Here is a 22,845-nt window from a genome sequence, read left to right on the forward strand (position 1 = left end):
TAACCTGAAGTTATCGACGCCGAACACTCCGAGTGAATCAATGAACGCGAGTCCACCCATCTAGTCACATGGTGCGGAACTCGCTTGTATTATATGGAAAAAACATGAAAACAGAAAGAGGACCGTCTGTAGTGAGGCAAAAGCCGGAATTTACCCTAGTAGCGGCGGAACATCTGAGCTGGATAATTAGTTACGTATGATCACGGGGAGAAGGCTATAAAAGCCTATTAGTCGCAATTATTATACAAGCACTGCTGAAGAGTAGAAATAAATCCCTAGTGGTGGTATGTAATAGAAATAGAATAATGGTATGTAGGAAAAGCGATGTGTTTCAAAATCTGTAAAAGTGTCTAGAGGAGGTGTAGTAATGTGTATGAAGGAAAACAGAAACACATCTATGGGCTAAGCAGCTGACTTAAATGGGAAAAGGAGGATAGAATAGGTTGGAAAAAGGATGAAGGGTATTAAAACAGGCAAAGGCATGCAAACTAAGTTCATGTGAATGAAACTGTGTGGGAAGAGTCCCAGCATGCTCCCTTACAATCTGTGTGAAAACAGTATGACATTTAAAGAAAACATAGCAATTCATAATGATCATTAAGACCTGCAGGAAAAACAGTTTCTAACAATTTTATCCAATAAGTTTCTCTCCTGGCCAGGAGAGTATTGAATTCTAAACCTTGAGTGTGTTCCACTTTCTCTAAGACTGTGAATCTCAGTTGGGGAATTGTGTGTTTTGCTTCGACCCAGTGTTTTGCTAATGGAGAGGTAGTATTTTGGTTTCTAATGCGACTTTTATGTTCCACTATTCTGGTTTTAATTTTCCTGCTGGTCCGTCCCACATAAACCAACCCGCAAGGGCATTTAATTGCGTATACCACTCCTTCTGTGGAACAATCTGCATTGTATCTTAGTTTGATGCTTTGACCGGTATGTGGATGCATAAACTGGTCACCAGTGATGACGTTACCACATTGTCCACAGTTGTAGCATTTCATCATGCCTTTTGTTTTTAATCTGCCACTTCTTTTAGAGGGTTTCAAAAGTTCCCTCAAGTTCTTTGTCCTGGTGTGCGCAAAAAGTGGAGAACCTTGGAATACTGTAGAAAAGTCTTGTTCATTCTCGATTAGTTCCCAGCGATTCCTGATTATAGATTTGATTTGAGAAGTTTGCACTGAATTTTTTATTACAAATACTTCCCGTTTCATTGGGGTCTTTATTCTGGGTGTTAAGAGTTCATCACGTGTTTTTTGTGATAAGGTTTGAACTGCTTCATTGAGTATCACATCCGGATAGCCACGCTCCTTGTATTCTTGTGTTTGTCTGTGGATATCTTTTAGACATTGTTCGCCATCTGATGTAATCCTCTTGATGCGCATCATCTGTGATATGGGAAGATGTTTTTTCAAGCTGTACGGATGAGCACTCGTGAAGAAGAGGGCATTGTTGACATCTGTAGGTTTTCTGTATACTGATGTTTCTAAACCGTTGCTGGTTCTCCTTATCTCAATGTCCAAAAAGTGAATTTTATCCTTATCTATTTCATGTGTGAATTTTATTCTGGGATTCACTCCATTCAGTACATTGATACAGTCTTCCAGTTGATTTTTGGTACCTGTCCAGATGACCAATATGTCATCAATGTACCGTAAAAAGATTGCGGCATGTGTTTGCCAAATGGGATTAGATGTGATGTACTGGTCCTCCAAGTAAGCCATGTAGGTATTCGCATAAGATGGCAATGCAGATTGTTCCACAGAAGGAGTGGTATACGCAATTACATGCCCTTGCGGGTTGCTTTATGTGGGACGGACCAGCAGGAAAATTAAAACCAGAATAGTGGAACATAAAAGTCGCATTAGAAACCAAAATACTACCTCTCCATTAGCAAAACACTGGGTCGAAGCAAAACACACAATTCCCCAACTGAGATTCACAGTCTTAGAGAAAGTGGAACACACTCAAGGTTTAGAATTCAATACTCTCCTGGCCAGGAGAGAAACTTATTGGATAAAATTGTTAGAAACTGTTTTTCCTGCAGGTCTTAATGATCATTATGAATTGCTATGTTTTCTTTAAATGTCATACTGTTTTCACACAGATTGTAAGGGAGCACGCTGGGACTCTTCCCACACAGTTTCATTCACATGAACTTGGTTTGCATGCCTTTGCCTGTTTTAATACCCTTCATCCTTTTTCCAACCTATTCTATCCTCCTTTTCCCATCTAAGTCAGCTGCTTAGCCCATATATGTGTTTCTGTTTTCCTTCATACACATTACTACACCTCCTCTAGACACTTTTACAGATTTTGAAACACATCGCTTTTCTTACATACCATTATTCTATTTCTATTACATATCACCACTAGGGATTTATTTCTACTCTTCAGCAGTACTTGTATAATAATTGCGACTAATAGGCTTTTATAGCCTTCTCCCCGTGATCATACGTAACTAATTATCCAGCTCAGATGTTCCGCCGCTACTAGGGTAAATTCCGGCTTTTGCCTCACTACAGACGGTCCTCTTTCTGTTTTCATGTTTTTTCCATATAATACAAGCGAGTTCTGCACCATGTGACTAGATGGGCGGACTCGCGTTCATTGATTCACTCGGAGTGTTCGGCGTCGATAACTTCAGGTTAGCGTACGGACATTAAGTCCGACCTGTAAAACTTTCTGATTCATTTTGATAAGGTTAAAGAGGTTTCCATGACATCCGTGTAATATTATTGCAGGTGGCTGTAGACCACGCGGTTAGACTCGGCTTGAGTTCGGTGATAATGGAGGCGGTAAGCAGCTTGAATATTTGGCGTATATGATGATTTCCTCAATGAGTTTTCTTCACTAGACAATTAATTTCGACATGTTTCACCCTCAGGCATAATTGTCAAGAGTGGAGTCTTTGTTTAGTACGCAGTACAGAGAGACAAGTACGCTTGCATGCTTTGTAGAGCAACTTTATTTTGGAATAGGGGTCACACCACCAATTAAGCTATGCCACCACGGGTTTTGAGTTTTTAACGGTTGCTTTTCACTGAAGCATCCCTTTCACTCCAGCACATTACTCTTCCAATCACACTGGGTTTCTCTTTATCCTTATTTAAAAACCGTTTCACCTATTTTTCTATAAAAAGGGAACTTTGGTCATCTGTCCCTGGCACATTTTTTCTTCTTTTCCAGGGATTTCCTCCCAGTGGCACTCCCCAGCCTTGTAAATTGTTTTAACTTTGTAGTGCTTGCGTAATTGTTTTAACTTTGTAGTGCTTGCGTGATTGTTTTTACCTTTGTAGTGCTTGCACCATTTCTGTTCAGATTTTGTATCACTAGCGCGATATCCCTCGGCGCCTTGCTCTACTCCCCCCCCCCCTCCATTTTGTCCCTGTTGTTGTTGTGCCTCCGTGTGCGCTGACCTGAGCCCGCCCCGCCTCCCAGCTGAGACGCCCTCCCACTGATTAGGTACAGCGCTCCCAATCCCAGAAACGCTGTGATCTCTCTTCGCTCCTGCCCTGAGTGGTCGCTCCCTTGTCTCCCCACCGAGACTCGGTATTTTAGCACTGCGCTGCCTGCATTTGACTGTGCCTATATTCTCTATCGGATCATAATTGTTTTAACTTTGTAGTGCTTGCGTAATTGTTTTAACTTTGTAGTGCTTGCGTGATTGTTTTTACCTTTGTAGTGCTTGCACCATTTCTGTTCAGATTTTGTATCACTAGCGCGATATCCCTCGGCGCCTTGCTCTACTCCCCCCCCCCTCCATTTTTTCCCTGTTGTTGTTGTGCCTCCGTGTGCGCTGACCTGAGCCCGCCCCGCCTCCCAGCTGAGACGCCCTCGCCCCTCCCCCTTCCCACCATCCATATATGACTGCAGCCCAAGCGCGCAGCGTTTACGCGCAGCGACCGCGCCCAACCTGCGCCGAAGGTAAGCCCGTCTACGCCCGTCCGCGCCTGGACCGCGCCCAGCGCCAGACCCCCTGGCCCCCGTCCCTCCCAGTCCTCCCGCATTACCTACGATGCCGCAACCCTCCTAGCCCTTAACTGCGGTCGCTCCCCAAACTGCGTCCAAGCAGCTCCTGGACACACCCATGGACCTTTCTCCTGCTACTCCTGCAAATTCAGCGGCACCGACAACTACTCCGCTACGACCACCCCACAGACTCTCGACCCCAACCACCTACAATGCATCCTTCTCAACACCCGCTCGGTCCACAGACACGCCATTGACCTATGGAATCTACTAGACACCATCTCTCCAGACGTCGCCTTCCTAACAGAAACATGGATGAACGCTTCCTCCGCCCCAGACATCACCATTGCCATCCCTGAAGACTATAAGATCACACGCAAGGACCGCTTCGGCCACACAGGAGGAGGAATCGCTATCGTCCATAAGAAATCAATCCGCATCTCTACCAGCTCTGACGCCAACCTCGCCAACTCCGAACACCTTCACTTCCAAATCCACATCGACCCCAAGACCACACTCAGAGGCACCCTCCTCTACAGACCACCAGGTCCCCGCGCAAAATTCAGTGAAGACATCACGGACTTCATCACTCCACACGCGCTCCCCTCCAAAGACTACATCCTTCTGGGAGACCTCAACTTTCACCTTGAAAAGAACAACGACCGCAACACCACCACCCTCTTGGACAACCTCGCCAACCTCGGACTTAAACAACTGGTCACCTCCCCCACCCACATCGCAGGTCGACCCCATCTTCACCTCCAGCAATCATGTCTCCTTCAACCACACTACGGATCTCCTCTGGACTGACCACAGCTGTGTTCACTTCACCTACAACAAGCCAAAACCTACCAACCACCTCCAACAAACTCTGCAAAGAAACTGGAACAAAATCACCACCGACCAGATCTCCGCATCGCTCCTTCTCAACACCCCAGCCCAGTCTTCTAACCCAAACCAAGCCGCCACCAACCTCACCCTATGGTTATCCAACACCGCCGACATCTTAGCACCACTGAATAAACGTCAAAGCAAACCTGGCAACAAGAAGGCCTCATGGTTCAACGATGATCTTAAGAAGTCCAAGAAACTCTGCCGCTCCCTTGAAAAGGCCTGGAAAAAAGGCCCAACCACTAGCACCAAGGACTCCTTCAAAAACGCCACCCGCACTCACCACCAACTAATCCGAAAGGCCAAGAAAGCAGCATTCAAGGATCGACTTGACAACAACGCCCACAACAGCAAGGAACTTTTCAACATCGTCAAGGAATTTTCCAATCCCTCGGCCAACTCCAACGACATCACCCCCTCTCAAGCCCTCTGCGACTCCCTAGCCTCATTCTTCCACAACAAGATTGCAGACATCCACAACAGCTTCGACGACCAACCCGGAGACCAACCCACCCAACCATTTGCTGAACATTCTCCCCCCGTGAACACCCTCAACGACTGGAACCCAATCTCCACTGAGGACACAGTCCGCCTGATGAATTCCATCCACTCAGGATCCCCCACAGACCCATGTCCTCACCACATCTTCAACAAAGCAGACTCCGTCATAGCACCGCACCTCCGAGACGTCATCAACTGCTCCTTCAACTCCGCCACCTTCCCGGATGACTGGAAACACGCCGAACTCACCGCCCTTCTGAAAAAACCCACAGCGGACCCCACCGAACTCAAAAATTACCGCCCCATTTCGCTCCTTCCATTCCCGGCCAAAGTCATCGAGAAAGCTGTCAACAACCAACTCGCCGCTTTCCTCGAAGCCAACAAATCCCTTGACTCCTCACAATCTGGCTTCCGAGCAAAACACAGCACTGAGACCGCCCTCATCGCAGCAACAGACGACATTCGAACTCTACTAGACAAAGGAGACACAGTCGCCCTCATCCTCCTCGACCTCTCTGCAGCATTCGACACAGTCTGCCACAGCACCCTTTTACAACGCCTCAATAACATCGGAATACAAGGAAAAGCACTTGAATGGATCACCTCGTTCCTCACCGGAAGAACCCAGAGAGTCCGCCTTCCACCATTCAAGTCCGAGGCCACTGAAGTCATCTGTGGAGTAGCACAAGGATCCTCACTCAGCCCCACACTCTTCAACGTATACATGAGCCCCCTCGCAGCCATCGCCCGCCAACACAACCTCAACATCATCTCTTACGCGGATGACACTCAACTAATCCTTTCTCTCACCAATGACCCCAGCACCGCCAAAACTAACCTACACGAAGGAATGAAAGAAGTTGCCGAATGGATGAAACAAAGCCGTCTGAAACTGAACTCAGACAAAACAGAAGTCCTCATCTTAGGTACATCCCCCTCTGCATGGGACGACTCTTGGTGGCCGGAAGCCCTTGGAAAAGCACCCATCCCGACAGACCACGCACGGAACCTAGGCGTCATCCTGGATTCTTCACTCTCAATGAACAGACAAGTCAGCGCCGTCTCCTCATCCTGCTTCAACGTTCTTCGCATGCTCAAAAAAACATTTCGCTGGATCCCCACCGAAACCAGAAAAACAGTCACCCACGCTCTGGTCACGAGCCGACTGGACTACGGAAACACCCTCTACGCAGGTACTACCGCTAAACTCCAGAAGAAACTCCAACGAATCCAAAACGCCTCAGCCAGGATCATATTAGACATCCCGCGCAACGAACATATCTCTGGCCACCTGAAAGACCTCCACTGGCTACCCGTCAATAAGAGAATCACTTTCCGACTGCTAACCCATGCACACAAATCACTCTACGACATCGGACCAGAATGCCTCAACTCACGACTGTCTTTTTACACCCCCCCCCCGCCAACTACGCTCTTCCAACCAAGCCCTCGCCACTGTACCTCGCATCAATAAGACCACCATGGGAGGCAGATCCTTCTCATACCTGGCTGCCAAAACGTGGAACTCACTCCCCGCTGACCTTCGCCTTACTCAGAACCACCTAGCATTCAGAAAGCAACTTAAAACATGGATATTCGACAAATAATCCCCCTCCCCTTCCTAAGCGCCTTGAGACCCTCTGGGTATGTAGTGCGCTATATAAATTATCTGACTTGACTTGACTTGACTCGTTGTTGTTTTGTAGATCTCGATTAACTTGAACCAAAGGACGCTGACACTTGCATAAGTTTTGATTCTTCATTTACACATCATTAATCCCCTGACGAAGGGTTGGATACCGCAACCCGAAATGCATTGGGACTCTGGATATTTATTTTGTGTACTCATTTATATGAGAGTCATACATTTTTCAGTGCTAACAACATGTGACTTGGGAATATGACAAGTGAATATTTTCAGATAGTTTCATATGTGTAATATACGGTTGTGAAATAACACATACATATTTTTTGTTTCATGTTATTGAACAGAATGCTAAAGCAAATATATCATTAATAAATGTGATTGATAAACACAGCAGTATTAGAGATTTTACATATGTGTAAAGGATTTTCACAGCAGCTGTGCCTCTAGTAGTCCAGGGTTTCCTTGGGCTCACAATTAAACTTTTAGTAGCAGGCCATCCATTTCTGATAAATATTTTGATAATACACATATCAGCATCAGCTTGCACAGCACTATCCCATTCTTCCTTGTTCAAACAAGTAAGTAGTAGTATGACATCATCACAATCATTAGAAACTGTTTTGCATTCATCCACCCATGGAGAACGGGATAGGAATTCTGCAACAATGTTTTGGGAACCTGGCACATACTTAATACTGAAATTGTACCCTTCAAGCCCCAGGATCCATCTGGCAATCCTGGGGGTGGTTCTAGTTGACCCTTTTATGGTAAATGCAAACATGAGGGGTTTGTGGTCAGACTTTACAGTAAATGGAATTCCCCCACAAAAAGAACCTGAAATGTTTGATTCCCCACTAGCAGGCAAGTGCCCCTTTTTCCACTTTAGAGTAGTTAAATTCTGCTCCTTTTAGGGCACGGGAGGCGAATGCGACGATCTGTTCTTTACCGTCAACAGTTTGAGTGAGACTAGCTCCCAGGCCTTTATTGCTGGGATCTGTGCGAAGGATCGTGGGTTTGGTGGGGTCAAACCTTCCCAGGGATGGGGCAGTAATAATACTCTCTTTTACAGTTGCAAAGGCATCCTGACAGTTGTCAGACCATACACAGGGAGTTCTGGATTTGAATAAACACTGTAGAGGTTCAACTATGGAAGCATAATTTTTGACAAAATTGGAGTAATATTCATTAGGCCCAAGAATGATTTAAGATCTTGAACGCAAGTGGGGGCAGCAGTGTTACGAATAGCCTCCACCAGGTCCAATTTGGGTCTGATACCATCCTGAGAAATGGTGTGCCCAAGGTACTCAACTAATCCCACGCCAATGCAACATTTTTCCTTTTTGAGATTAAGACCAGCCTTTCCCGAGTTGATAACACCATTCTGAGGGAGGAATTGTGTTCCCATAGATGAGGATGTCATCCTGAGAGCAAAGGGTTCTTGGAAGATCTTTTAAAATGTGTTGCATGATCCTCTGGAAGGCAGCAGCTGCAGAGGACAAACCAAATGGCATCCGTAGGAATTGGAAGGCACCCAGAGGAGTGACAAAGGAGGTGAGGTGGCTCTACCTGGTGTTAGGCTGAGGACAAATCCAGGACACTGAAACAGCTGGCAACTTTGAAAAGGGTTCATGTATGCGGGGAAGGGGGTGCATAGCCACCCACATGTTCTCATAAAGGTTCCTGAGGTCCACCCTCAACCCGATGTGTTTAATGGTAGCTTTGGTGGTAAGAACAATGGGGGCGAGCCACTGTGAGCATTCAATGGGTTCAATTACACCTAAGGACAATAGTCTGTCGAGTTCAGTACGAAGAGGGGCTTGCACCATGTGTGGTATGGGTCTGACCTTATGTGCCACAGGCTTGGCATTAGATTTTAACTTTATGGAATGTTGCTAATCCTTAAGAAGACCCAGCTCATCGGAAAAAACATTGGGGAAATCGTTGTATATCTCCATCCCACCAACTGAGGGATCCACTAATAAAACTGATCAGGACTGTTGGGATCTAGTTTGTAAATTCTGCCCACCGTATTCCTGCCCTTAAACCCAATTTCCATAGTGATCATGCCCAGCAATGGTATGGGATCCCCATTGTAACCCCCCAGTTGCATGTCAGGGGCCAGTATAACATCTTGCCAGGAAGGAAAAAGGTGGGAGAATACCTTAGCATCAACTATGGTGTATGGAGTACAAGACAAGAATCTGCAAAAACAGTTACAGGTTTATTGTCCAAGGTGATATTGCAAGAAGGAAATTTAGCATTTTCATCAGTATCTTTAAGTTGAAAGATTAACTTAGACTGGGGACGATTCACCCTCAATAGACAACACAGATTTGGAGTGCTGATCTCTACACACCCTGGTCAAATGTCCCCTTTATCCACATTTGCGGCAAATGACAGAACAGGCTTGGCATATAGGATTGTTTGCAAGATGGCTCGGGCTCTTGCACCTAAAGCACTTGAGTTTGGTTCCGGGAAGGAAATTGTTGGCAGACTTGCTTTTGGTATCTTTAGAAAGGTGGAGGTTGTGACATGTTAGCAGCTGCCATGTTAAGGATGAACCACCAACCAAATATACCTAAGTGGGGGAGGGAGAAAAGAAAGACCAATAAGTGCAAGTGATTAATAATTACAACCGTCCCTTGCAATAGAAATTGTATAACACTTGAAATAGTTCAATGTAGGAAGCTGTGCCCATCAGCAAGTAGTGCGAGGCAGATATCAGAAGTATGACACCTCTAACAAGATGAACAAGCGCACCCAAAGGCTTGGTTTTGAAGAAACTGCTGTGCCCACCAGCGTTTAGCAGGCAATAGTTAAACATAGTAGCAAGCGCTGTGCCCGTCAGCGAGAAGACAGGCAGGCAACAATACAAGAGAGACCCGTTGAGTAGACTCCCACACCAGCTGGACTACATTAATTTGCTGTGCCCACCAGCGGAAAATGAGGAGAGAAAGAATACAACTCCGCAACAAAGTCAGGCTCCCCATCGTGACCCCTAAACATGAACAGTTGTGCTTGTCAGAGAGGGAAACGAGCTGAAGGCGAGCATTAACCCAGGTAATATTTAACTCTGGAGCAGTCACGAAGGAGGAGTGGCTGAAGGCAGGCAAGTAACGCCTTCGGCCGGTGAGGGGTGAGCCTCGGATGAGAAGGAGTGGCCGGAGGAGTGAGGAAAGGTGCGTTTATCCGTCGTGAAGGAAGCTTCTTTGCCAGAAAGGCAGCTGGAGAGGATTGTTTACGGCAGGGAACCGGTGAAGAATCAGATCGTGCCACAGCAAGGAGATCTTGACAGGACCCCACATACGTGTCACGACGTTGAAATACTGGCAGGACCCCTCTTTAGTGCCACAGCTTTGAAATACTGGCAGCATCCCGCTTAGCACACTAGGTACGGAAACGGAAACGGAGTAGTGCGTGCCTGTCCATGATACCAGAAGAGAAATCTTCAAGGTGAGGGAGACAGCGGCACACCATGTATGAGGCAGAAAAGAGAATAGTGTCTCACTGTGTAAGCAGATTCCTCACACAGGGGCAAGCTGTTGGCCAATGGTGGAAAACCTCGGTAAAGCGACCAAGATCAATTTTCTCCGGAGCATGGCTAATGTTCGAATCACTCCAATAAACAGAGGAAAGTTCCAGAGTCCAGCACTTATAGGATGAGGTTCGGGAGAAAGTTCCTCACGGAAATGGAACCGCCACATTGTGCAAGTTGGAGGCTCGTTGAAAGTGAAGTACTCACTTGAAGTAAATGGAATCAGGACAGCTGACCTGGAGTAAGTGTTGGGGGTGGTGGTGAACCGTCACCACCCGGTGAATCATCTCCAGTGTTATAATGAAGACAATACTTTGGTAAGTATAGAACTCTTCTTTATTCGTCTTCACACCTCCACCGGTTCCAGTCATCTGGAGAGCACTGTGGAATGTTGGCAAACAGTGACAGGGAGGAACCAACTGGGACAGGGAGGAGGGGGTCTGGAATGTACCATGAAATGGAGATTACAACATCAATGTTTTTGGTGATGCTGTACAGCATCAACAAAGAGTAAAAACAGTGCGATGATGCTGTTTTTATTGCCGGTTGTGCCATTCTGCAGGTGCATGCATACGTCACCACGCTTGTGCGGGCTATGAAAAGAATGCAGGTATTATTTTTTACTTTTTTTGTTTTTAAATTGACCAATCTAAGATGGTAGACACCACTTAGATTAGTAAAAAAAAATGAAACTTCAAGTACTCAAAAGCACTATTTGTGTAGTAAATGGCAGCTGCTGGGTCCTTCAAAAATAAATACACCAATAAATAAAATGTAAATGGCTGTGAAGGATAGGGCAGCAACTTAAGAGTGGGTGCGGGCGGGTAAAATCACAAAAGTAGGTTGATGAGGATGGGGAAAGCAGCACAAAAAAAAAGAGAGCAACACAGAGGTTGGCAGTTTGGCAGGGAAGAAGCACATGAGAGAGCAGCATACAAGAGAGAGAGCCAACATTGAGCACTGGATGGAGAAGCACAAGGGGCGGGAGAGCTGGCAAACAGATGCAATCTCCTCGAGTGATTAAACACAAAGAAGCACATTCTTAAAAGTGAGCAATTGAAGGAAACAAATAAGCCAAATCAAAAGGATTGTAATGAGTCTGTGCTCCAGGGAAGGGTCAATCCGAAGAAGGCGGCAAGTCATAGAATAAGAAGCAAGCAAATGAGTCACAATAAAGCCAACCAATGGTATGCAATGGGTAGCCTGTAATCCCACTGTAGGTTTTTGGTAGGGCTGTAAAAGCTCTTTCGCAACTAGACAGCATGCCCTGTCTGGTAGGCGGAACATCAAAAATAGCGGAGAGTAGAGGGGTGGAGGGGTGGAGCATAGTATGGAGACCGCACAACACCTTTCTTAATTTGCGAGTCGCAATTAAGGAATGTTTGGGAACCGCTAATTTGATAGCGATTCCTACATGCATAGGCTTTTGCAGTTCCTTAATTGCGATCCCTTAATAATCACAATTAAGGAATTGAAAAAGCCTTAATTGATGCATGTGCCTGTTAGTTTCAAAACAAAACTCAGCAGTTTTTTGCAGGATCAAATTCTTAGTTTCAGATTCATCAGGCATTTAAGGAGGCACTTCTTCTCGTTCATTGTTTTAAGATGAATTGACAATAATTTATTGGACTGTAGATTTTAAAATCAAATTCTTTTTCCTATGACACAGATGCTAGATAGGTCCAATCAGGTGATGCATTCTTTCTATTCGGGATTCTTCTTTTTGGTCTTTTGTCTACAGACGATTAACTGTGACTATTCTTTGGATCGATTTTAATTGTCACTGGTTCGCTTTGTTCTTTGGTTCTTTCAATGTCATCTTTTATTTGTTCTTTTCACTGCGCAGGCCACTTATCTCCTTGATGCACTCTCTCGACGTTTATATCTTCTTTTGTGCTGAATCTTATTCATTCACAGTCGAACTAGTGCTTTGATCAGCATCAGCAACTTGACTCAGGATTCGCTTTCCCCTGGGGGTTCTAGAGACTCACATTTTCAGCTTTTCACAATCTGTGTCAGAGACTGTTTCTTTCGGTTGCTTTTGACTTTGCAACATTTCTCCCTCTCTGATTCTCAAACTGAATCTGATTACGGGTACCTTTCTCACGATCTTCTTTACCAGTTTCGGAGACTTCTCTCCCTTCTGGATCCATGCAGCAAACTTGAGCTTGGTAGTTGTCACCACTTCCTCATCCGCCGGCTTCACTCTTTTCATGTGAGCCTGCAAAGATCCACTGCAGAATTCCAGGACACTTTACATCAGTGTTAGTCGCAAGCATGACTTAATGTAGCCCCTCCCATCTTAGCCCCAAACAGTTCTTGCAAACCTGCTTATTGATCAGAATTCAGTTATCTGATCGCAGTGGACAGCAGTGAGCTTATTTTGTCAGAACTGTTGCCAAATTCATCTGATGAGAGACAGATTTCACTACATCCGCCATAACTTTGCAGCAATCCGAAACAATATTATCCGTTATTGTCACCACATCACCAAATCCATTGACACCATCTGGCCCCTCTGCCTAGGCAGTCCCCCGCAACCCAAAGAACAAATCAAGAGTCTCGGCATCTGGCTGGACCGAACTCTCACATTTAACTACCAAGCAACCAAGCTCGCTGCCACATGCTTTGGGCTTCTCAGAATACTTTGCAAAATCCTCCCCCTACTCCAGTTTCACTCAAGACGGATCATGGTCCAAGGACTAATCCTATCCCGCCTCGACTGCGGAAACGCCCTATACCTTGGGGCCCCACAGTCCACGCTCAACAGACTCCAAATTATCCAAAACTGCGCGGGAAGGATCCTCCTCAATATCCCACGTCGAGTCTCAGTCAAAGCCCGACTGAAGGACCTCCACTGGCTCCCTGTGAAAGCGAGGTTCGAATTCAAGAGCATGTGTATTGCTCATCGCTCCTACTGGGGGACAGGCCCTACCATCAACCGCACCCTGGTAAATGCCTATCATCCTAATCGCCTCCTCAGGTCTGCGACCTCCCATCTCACCTCAGTACCACGAATCAGAAGAGCCAGATGTGGAGGCCGGTCACTCTCTTACAACCTAGCCAAAATCTGGAACTCTCTCCCCCTCTCAATCAGATCAGAGCCCAAGCTACTCACCTTCCGAAAGCTCCTTAAGACTTGGCTTTTTAAAAAAACATCTGTTTAAATTTTTCTAGATCCTTTAAATCTAGCGTACCCAGCTCAAACCTAAATCCTCTGTAGTGCTGGGACGCCTTTGGGTAGCCATCGCGCTTTATAAATTTTCTTTTCATTTCGTTTCATTATTGATACAAGGGCTGCTGAAGGGATATTTTGAACAATATTACAGCAGGATTTGATACCATCAGAAACCCCAGCTGCAGCTAGTGATTTCTGTGCAGACAGACCCAGTGACAAGTGTGTTTGACGCTCCATTCTGCACATCATCAGACCACACGAAGCTCACCATTGTATACAGTGGAGCCAGAATGTCTTGGGGACGAGCGATGAGGCACCCAACCTTCTATACTGGGGTGAATGTATGACATTGTTCTGCATTCTTTCCATCAATTGTTGTTTTTGCGTTCGTCACCCCGAGTGGGATGGATATGCTCAGATGTGAGTCCCATGCTCTCGACACCATTGGAGTCAAGCTATCCTGGCTGAAGACGGCTGATAGCCAGAAACTGGTCCGAGAATGCTTGATTCCAGTCCAAGAAAGACATGGCTTGGCAGTTCGGGCTGGACTGTTCCCATGAGGCACAGGGTCAAGGCTGATTTGCATATGGCCATGTCTGAACTGGGGTGGTGTGGAGTGCAAAAAAACGATGGATTTAGACCCAGATCTCTGTACTGGGGTGAATGTATGACATTGTTCTGCATTCTGTCCATCAATTGTTGTTTTTGCATTTGTCACCCCGAGTGGGATGGGTATGCTCAGACGTGAGTCCCATGCTCTCCACACCACTGGAGTCAACCTATCCTGGCTGAAGACGGCTGATAGCCAGAAACCGGTCCTAGGATGCTTGATTCCGGTCCAGGAAAGACATGGCTTGGCAGTTCGGGCTGGACTGTTCCCATGAGGCACAGGGTCAAGGCGGATTTACATATGGCCATGTCTGAACTGGGGTGGTGTGGAGTGCAAAAAAACGATGGATTCAGGCCCAGATCTCTGTACTGGGGTGAATGTATGACATTGTTCTACATTCTGTCCATCAATTGTTGTTTTTGCATTTGTCACCCCGAGTGGGATGGGTATGCTCAGACGTGAGTCCCATGCTCTCCACACCACTGGAGTCAAGCTATCCTGGCTGAAGACGGCTGATAGCCAGAAACCGGTCCTAGGATGCTTGATTCCGGTCCAGGAAAGACATGGCTTGGCAGTTCGGGCTGGACTGTTCCCATGAGGCACAGGGTCAAGGCTGATTTGCATATGGCCATGTCTGAACTGGGGTGGTGTGGAGTGCAAAAAAACGATGGATTTAGACCAAGATCTCTGTACTGGGGTGAATGTATGACATTGTTCTGCATTCTGTCCATCAATTGTTGTTTTTGTCTTTAAAGCTAAAGCTTTAAGTCATTTTAACTGCCAGCACTTTGCATGTTAAGTTTCTTATGTGACTGAAAATAGACTACAAGTCCCAGAATGCAAAGTAATGTAAACAAGCATTTACAATGCAATGGTTTTGCCTTTGTTAAAGTTAGAGCTATTGGCATTGCTCTTGACATTATTTTTATTTATGTTTTTTTTAACATAAATAAATGGCATTGTCATTTACAATGCCACTAGCTTTATCTCTCGCAAATGACACACACAAACACACAGAGCCCCCACACACACACACAGAGCCCCCACACACACAGCCACACACAGCCCCCCACACACACAGCCACACAAAGCCCCCCCCACACACAGCCACACAAAGCTTCCTACACACACAGCCACACAAAGCTTCCCTATGAGCCTGATTTAGATCTTGACGGTGGCGAATACTCGGTCACAAGTGGGATGGATATCCCTTCTCATTATATCCTATGGAGATCATAATACAGCAGAGGGGATATCCGTCACGTTTGTGATGGATTATTCCATCGGGAGAGGGCTATCAAGACTGTATCACTTTATATGACTTTACAGCGGCGCAAAGTCTTTCTAAATCTGCCCCTTCTGTTATGCCCTTGCCTGGATCGCTTCAGTGAAGTCCGGCAACTGGAATTGTGATGCATTTTATTTCTGAAATTCATGTGAAAAATTAGCCACTCAGTGTTCCTTAAGCAAATGAAGTGGTTGCAAATATCATGATTGTATCGGGTTCCAGGCAAGGGGTGGCTCTGCAACAAAAGAGCAATCGGGGGCATGGTCTTCTTTGCACCCTCTATTAGCGTCGCCATTGATAAGCAAAAGTACCCCCCCCCCCCCCTCGGAATTAATCCTTTCCTTGGTGCCAGGGGGCATTCTTTAGTGTGTTCCAATTTTCTTTACTCATCTGGAAGCATTGTACATTGATGAATAAAGCATTTCACACCATTCATAATGCTGCTTTCTGAGCATTGAAGATTGGTTGAACAACCTCTGCTGTCTGAGTCCATGTAAGAAATGCCTTAGGGGTAACTTTGCTCTTTATGGCCTCAGATTGCTATTTCCATCTTCAGCTTACAAAAATTGACTACCATGCCCCTATCCAAATAGATTGCCACTGCTTCCCTGTCTGTTGTGATCACTGTTGGAAACCATCTCTGATGTGCTGGGCTGATCACATGTGATAATCCTGCATGGGTGGACGCTTGTCTGATGTTGCCGCAATTGTAACTGGTATGTGTTAATAGTTCAGGAACATTTTCAGTGATTATAAGTATCAGTGACTCCCTCCAAGTGGCATTCTTTGGGACGCACTGTGTACACACACACGCACACTGCGAGTGACAACACAAGGCATAAGGTGCAATTGATCACCATGTGACACTGCTGTCTAACCATTAGTTGTGTTCTATGCCCTTGTTTGGGTGTGGGGTAGAGAACAGAGCTGAGCAAAGCCCAGCCTTTCGCTTTGCTGGTTATCACTACGCAAGTTTGGTGGTGTGAGGCACAGGAGACAATGCTTCACAATGCCAGACATTCTGAGTGGCAGGCTGTACTCCTTGAGCTACCACTACTATGTGGCAGCTGATGAGCCACCAAGAGTTTGTGTTTGATGTATTAGAGACCCCTGAGGTGTAACTCCCCTTAATTTTAAATCGTTAGGCTGTTGTCAATAATTGTTCCTAGACACTTGGCTAATCTTATTTACCAGTTTTCTTTACGTTTTTCCATAAAATGACATTTTTGAAGCTTTAACTACCATGCTATCTTGTCGTAGAACAAAAGTTGATTTGTATCTCCATCAGTGATATTTTTTAAATTGAACTTTAATTTACATTTTCCTTTTTCTGCCCTTTATTTATCTTTTTTGTAGTGGATAGCCCTGAAATACCCCAACATTGCTATATATGTGGATACTTGTAGAGAATGCTACGAAGCCTACGTAATCTACAACTTTATGGTGTTCCTTACAAACTTTCTCACCAATCGTTGTCCGAATCTGGTGCTCATCCTTGAAGCCAAGGAACAGCAGCGACACCTGCCTCCACTGTGCTGCTTTCCACCTTGGGCTATGGGAGAGTAAGTATTCTTCAAATAGATTATTGCTTTTTACTCTTCGTACTGCCTAGAGGCTGCAAAATTTAAAGTCTTCCTTCTATTTGGCATAATTCAAAGTTGTTCATGCTTACGCAGTGCTTAATTTGTAAAAAAAAAGAAGTGCAGGTGTCGAGAATTTTGCCAAGCAGGCCACAGCTCACTTCTTCCTCCGGTGAGCCCCACATTCAACACTCTCACTGCCTCAGTCTCTATCTTCTAACCTTGATCTGTTGTCTGTCCCCTACGTCTTTGCTCTAAGAGTCTATCATCTCACCTCTCTAATTGTTTTCTATCATCTTTGTCACACCTGGTGTGTTGCCTTATTCCCTGTATTTCTGATTTGCCCTCTATTGACTCTAGCCTGCCCTTTTTCCTCTTCACTTTTATCCATGCTCTGCTCTCTCTCCCCTCAATCTTGGCTCTTTACTATCAGTCTTCTAGCAGTGATTAGCTGTGTATCCATTTTATCATTTGTCTGCTTTTTTTCCCTCTGTCCTGTTCTCTACATCCTTTCATTCTATCTTCTCTCTTCTTAATGCTCTCTTCTTCACATCATGGCTGCTTTCTCTTTGTATCTGATTTGCTCTCCTTTTCTTCTACTTAGCTTCATCTTATCTCTCTCTTCTCCTGTTGTTTCATTCTCCTCTTTTCTCCTGCTCGCTCTCTCATCTATAACACTGCTGCTGCCTGTGACCCCTGTCGTCAGCCTGTACATGTCCCTGCTATTTTGAACTCTGCGTTTTCCTGTTGTCATTCCTAAAGAAGTGGAAGATGGCATGTTTTATATTTTCTTACTTACACCGAGTGCAAAAACAAAATGTACACCAAATGAAAAGGCTTTTTTTGCATATATTAATCAGTGTGGTATGACTGGGTTTATTGCGGAACAGACAGCTGCTCCAGCACAGCAGGTGATGTCACTGCTAGTGCTGCCTGTAATTAGTAGGTCCAGGGATGGCGACGGCATCAGCATCCACTGTTCAGCTTGCTGTGACCCTGCCTGCTACAGCACAGGCATTGTCCCCACCCGTAATGCTGCCAATGCCGGTAAGTATGGCTGTGGTGCCTACTGGACTCGTGCACACTCAGCAATTACCATGCTGGGGTGCAGCACACCAACAGATTCTAAGGTGATGCCATGGCGCACAAAAGTTGTGCTGGTCCACAGCTGCACTTAGCACGTTGAGGATAGCAGCAATGCAGGGCTGCAGGATATGCTACTCTGGCTACTCAGCAAGTGGAAAGTCCAAACTTACTTTTGTTTATTCTTCCTCAAGAGCCCTCACTCCCAAGTTCCAAATGCCCTCTCGCAGCTTCCTAGCCTCAACTCCGTCATGAGCCAGCCCCCAGCTACAAATATCCAATGGGAGGCTTAGGCTCAGGCAGGGTGCAGCAGACTCTGGGAATAGAATGCAAGCCATAGTTTGTCGATGACTTCTTGGATTTGTGATTGCCGTGATGACATCATCACTAATGTGGTGATGCACAATCATGCCTGCCTGGACAGGCGTATGCTGGCCTGTCTATGAACATTTACCAGCCAGTCACCATGCAATGTATCTTATTCTTTTTATTTAATTAATATTGAGACCACCACCTGCAGGGTCAGAAATTGTAGCCCCGTCCCTGTGAAAGAAGTGCCGGTGTTGAGCACCTGGAAGCACCTGCTCAAATTAAGCACTGTGCTTACGCCATTTGTCTATTAATAATATTTACTATTCCACTTTTACAAAACCAAGGAACTGCATTACTATATCAAACCCCAGTTCTAGTAGATGAATTTCAGGCAGGTTAAATTGGGGATAATTCACAAATGCATGCTGTCATCTAAAGCAACAGAATTTCAATCTTCTCTGCTAGAGCTAACATAGGGAAATGAAAGCCTGAATCGGCTCACGCGCGGTGTGGAACAGATAGCTAAATGCTGTAGCACTCTTCCAGCTTATCCAGAGCTGCAGAGGAAAGACTGTAAGTGCAGAAAGTGGGACAGCTTTTAGGCTAGGTATGTAAAGTAATGATAGTGATGATCTGCAGAAAAGAACTGCTTTATGTATTCCTTTGAAATAGTGTACCATCCTTCAAATCTTCCTAAATAGATGTTTTTCTTTAACGAAACAACTGTTCAACCCCACCTGTATATTTTCCCTTTTCTTGCTCTCTTGAATTGGCAAAGACAATGTCAGTCGTTGAACGCCAGCTTTTTGGCAATGCTTATGTTTTGTCTTTGTTTTTGCAAAACTTTATTGTTCAGGAAGCTGGTGGGTCCTCATCAATCTAATAAAAAACGTTGGCTAAAGGCAAAAATGTTTTGCTTTCAAAAAAGCACATATTGCCATAGTACTCTTTGACACTAAAGGGAACTATTTTCTGTGTGTATGTTGTGAAGCCTTAACTCATAGTGAAGCCAGCCAATGGCTGAAGAGGGTTGCTACATTGCCTCTTGATGCATGCCGAAGTGGGTGGAATAAAAAAATGTAAATGACACAACCACACACTAATGGAGGAAGTGTGGCTGAAAACCCCTATGCGTTACTATGTTATACACATCATTTTAGTAAAATCAAAAGGTCTTGGCAGATAGAGACTTGAAAAAGCCAATTTGTTTGCCATTGGCAGCCAGCCTGTTTTCTTTGAGAAAATATGAAAGAAGGGAATACAGAAAAAATGAAGGCAAGAAAGTAAAGAAGATGATGGTGTAAAAGAAAGAGAAGGGAAAGAAAGAAGAAATAAAAAGGAAGAAAGAGGCAGGCTTGAAAGAAAATGGAAAGAAAGAGCAAGGCTAGTAAGACTAAAACAAGGCACAATGATATGAGGGAGGCAAGAAAGAAGAAAAAATAGAAAGAAAGAGGCAGGCAAGAAAGAAAGAAAGAAGGAAAGAAAGAGGAAGGTAAGAAAGAAAAACGAAAGAAGGAATGAAACAGAGGAAAGAACGAGGAAGAAAAGAAAGAAAAGAGCATGATAAAGGAAGGAGAGCTGGGCTGATCATAGGGTCCTTTGGGGTGCGTGAAATTTTAGCTGGCTGTTCAGGTATGCTGGTCCGGTGCCTTGGAGGGCCTTGTGTGTGTGGGTGTGCATCTTGAAGGTGACTCTTGCCTCAATGGGGAGCCAGTGGAGTGTGCGCAGGTGCTGGGATATGTGGCAGTGTTTTGGCAGGTTGAGGACCAGTCTTGCGGCGGCGTTCTGGATGTTTTGTAGCTTGCGGGTGAGGTTTTTGTTTATTCCGGCATAGAGTGCGTTGCCGTAGTCGAGTCTGCTGGTGACCAGGGCATGAGGGAAGGTCTTTCTGTGTTCAAGGGGGATCCATTTGAAGGTCTTACATAGGAGGCTTAGGGTGTGGAAATAGGAGGACGAGACTGAGTTGATCTGGCGGTCCTTTTTAAGCTCGGAGTCCAGGATGATTCCTAGGTTGTGTGCTTGTTCCGTGGGGGTGGGCGGGTTACCAAAGGCAGGGGACCACCAGGTGTCGTTCCAGGCGTCGGGATTTGGGCCCATGATGAGTACTTCCGACTTGTTGGTGTTTAGTTGTAGGCAGCTGTTTTTCATCCATTTGGCGACGGCTGTCTGGCAGCGTTGGGTTCATTGGATAGGGAGAGGATGAGTTGGGTGTCGTCTGCGTATGGCACAATGTTGAGTCTGTAGGTTTTGACGTTGGGGACAAGCGGAGCCATGTAGACGTTGATGAGCGTCGGGCTGAAGGAGGACCCCTGAGAGACTCAGCAGGTGGTTAGTGTAGGGTCCGAGAGGAAAGGGGGGAGTCTGACCCGCTGCGTTCTGTCGGAGAGGAAGGAGCTGATCCAGTCGAGGGCCTTGTACTGGATCCCTGCGTCATGAAGTCTGCGTATTAGGGTGCAGTGGCAGACTGTGTCCAATGTGGCTGAGAGATCGAGGAGGATGAGGGCTACTGTTTCTCCTTTGTCCAGTAGGGTGCAGATGTCGTCTGTTGCAGCGAGAAGGGTGGTTTCGGTACTTTGGTTTTTCCTGAAGCCGGATTGGGAGGAGTCAGTGATGTTGTGCTCTTCAATGAATGTGGCGAGTTTTCTGTTGATGGCTTTCTCGATAACTTTCGCAGGGAACGGGAGCAGAGCGATGGGTCTGTAGTTTTTGAGGTCTGTGGGGTCAGCCGAGGGTTTCTTCAGGAGGGGGTTTACCTCCGCGTGTTTCTAGTCGTTGGGGAACGAGGTGGTCGCCCGAGAGCGGTTGATGGTGTGGCGGCTCTGTTGAAGATGTGGTGGGGGCAGGGGTCTGTGGGGGCCCTGGAGTGGATTGACTTCATAGTCTTCAGTGTGTCTTCGGTGGTGAAGGCTGTCCAGCTGTCAATCGTTGGCTTCAGAGTTTCAGGGGTGTTTGGTGGGGGTTCCGTGTGTTGGTTGTCTTCGTCAAAGTTGTCGTAGATGCTCTTGATTTTGTTGTGAAAGAAGTTGCTGAGTTTGTCGCAGAGGTCTTGTGAGGGAGGGATGTTAGTCGACATGCTGGTGGGTTGGGCAAACTCCTTGATGATGTTGAAGAGTTCTTTTCGGTTGTGTGGAGATTCTGTTTTCAATCGCTTTTTTCCTTGTTTTTCTGATGAGTTGTTGGTGGGCGTTGGTAGCGGCTCTGAAGTTGTTGGGAGTTTCTGTGGATTTGGTGTTCCTCCAGGCCTTTTCAAGGCGGCGGCAGGTGCTTCTAGACTGTTGAAGTTCGGTGGTGAACCATCTGGCTGTCTTGGCGTGGGTGTTGTTGTTTTTCTAGAGGGGGGCTATAGTGTTGGCGCTGTCGGAGATCCATCTGTGCAGGGTTCGGGCTGTTGTTATGGGGTCTTCGTTTTCCGCCATGGTTGGGGTGGAGTTGCTGAGTGAAGAGGTGAGCTGGTCGTCGGTGATTCTGGTCCAGTTTCTTCATGGGAACACCAACCTCTACAAACAAAGGCAACACTAAAGTAATAATAATAAAGTAAAGACAAACCCACTGTCACTAACCACCTTTTGTGCTGACGTGCTCTTTGTAAAAGGGCTAAATACAGACACTTAAAGTGAAGTTAGCCAATGGCTGAAGTGGGTTGATTCACTGCCCCACACAGTATGCTGTAGCAGGTGGAAACAAACAGTGAATGGCGAAAAAAACGACCATAGAGGTGACTGAAAGCTCCTTTAAATAAATATATTATACATATTATTTTAGTAATGGCTCCATTAAGGCCACAACAAGCAAATCGAAAGAGCTTGTTTCCAAATTGAGTGATGGTTGCGAATCACATTAGTTTAATATTAACAAAAAGGTCAAAATCAAACTGATATATCAGTTTTTAGTGAACTTCCATCCTGCTCCTATCACAAAAGTGCAAATCCAGTAGCACAGAGGAACATAAATAATTAGTACTTTAGTAAGAGAAGTGAATCTTAAACCTTTTATATGTTGATTGTTTGCCTACTACTACAACTACTGTGACACCCCTGTAGTGCTTTGGTATGTAATATTGAACACAAACCAGTTTTATGAAATGATGGAATTTATGTGCTTTCTCTCTTCTAGAAGACTTGCTATCTTCTTGGCAAAAAAGGTTGAATGCAACATCAAATTACAAACAGCTATTAGAGTTCCTTTAAGCTTCTAATTCTTGAGTCTGAGCCTTATAAATACTTTTTTTTATTTTGGCCTGGTAATAAGGTGTC

General features: G+C 45.6%; 1 protein-coding gene across 1 annotated transcript in view; it reads left to right on the plus strand.

Moving 5' to 3' along the window:
- Positions 1–22,845, plus strand: part of TMEM184C (transmembrane protein 184C) — a 241,245-nt gene that overhangs the window by 37,113 nt on the left and 181,287 nt on the right. The window contains exon 4 of the mRNA XM_086962270.1: positions 16,974–17,179. Coding sequence (XP_086818396.1) covers positions 16,974–17,179 — 206 coding nt within the window. The remainder of the gene's footprint in view (positions 1–16,973; positions 17,180–22,845) is intronic.

This window comes from Lissotriton vulgaris, chromosome 3_1 (assembly GCF_964263255.1).
Source record: "Lissotriton vulgaris chromosome 3_1, aLisVul1.2, whole genome shotgun sequence".
Classification (NCBI taxonomy): Eukaryota; Metazoa; Chordata; class Amphibia; order Caudata; family Salamandridae; genus Lissotriton; species Lissotriton vulgaris.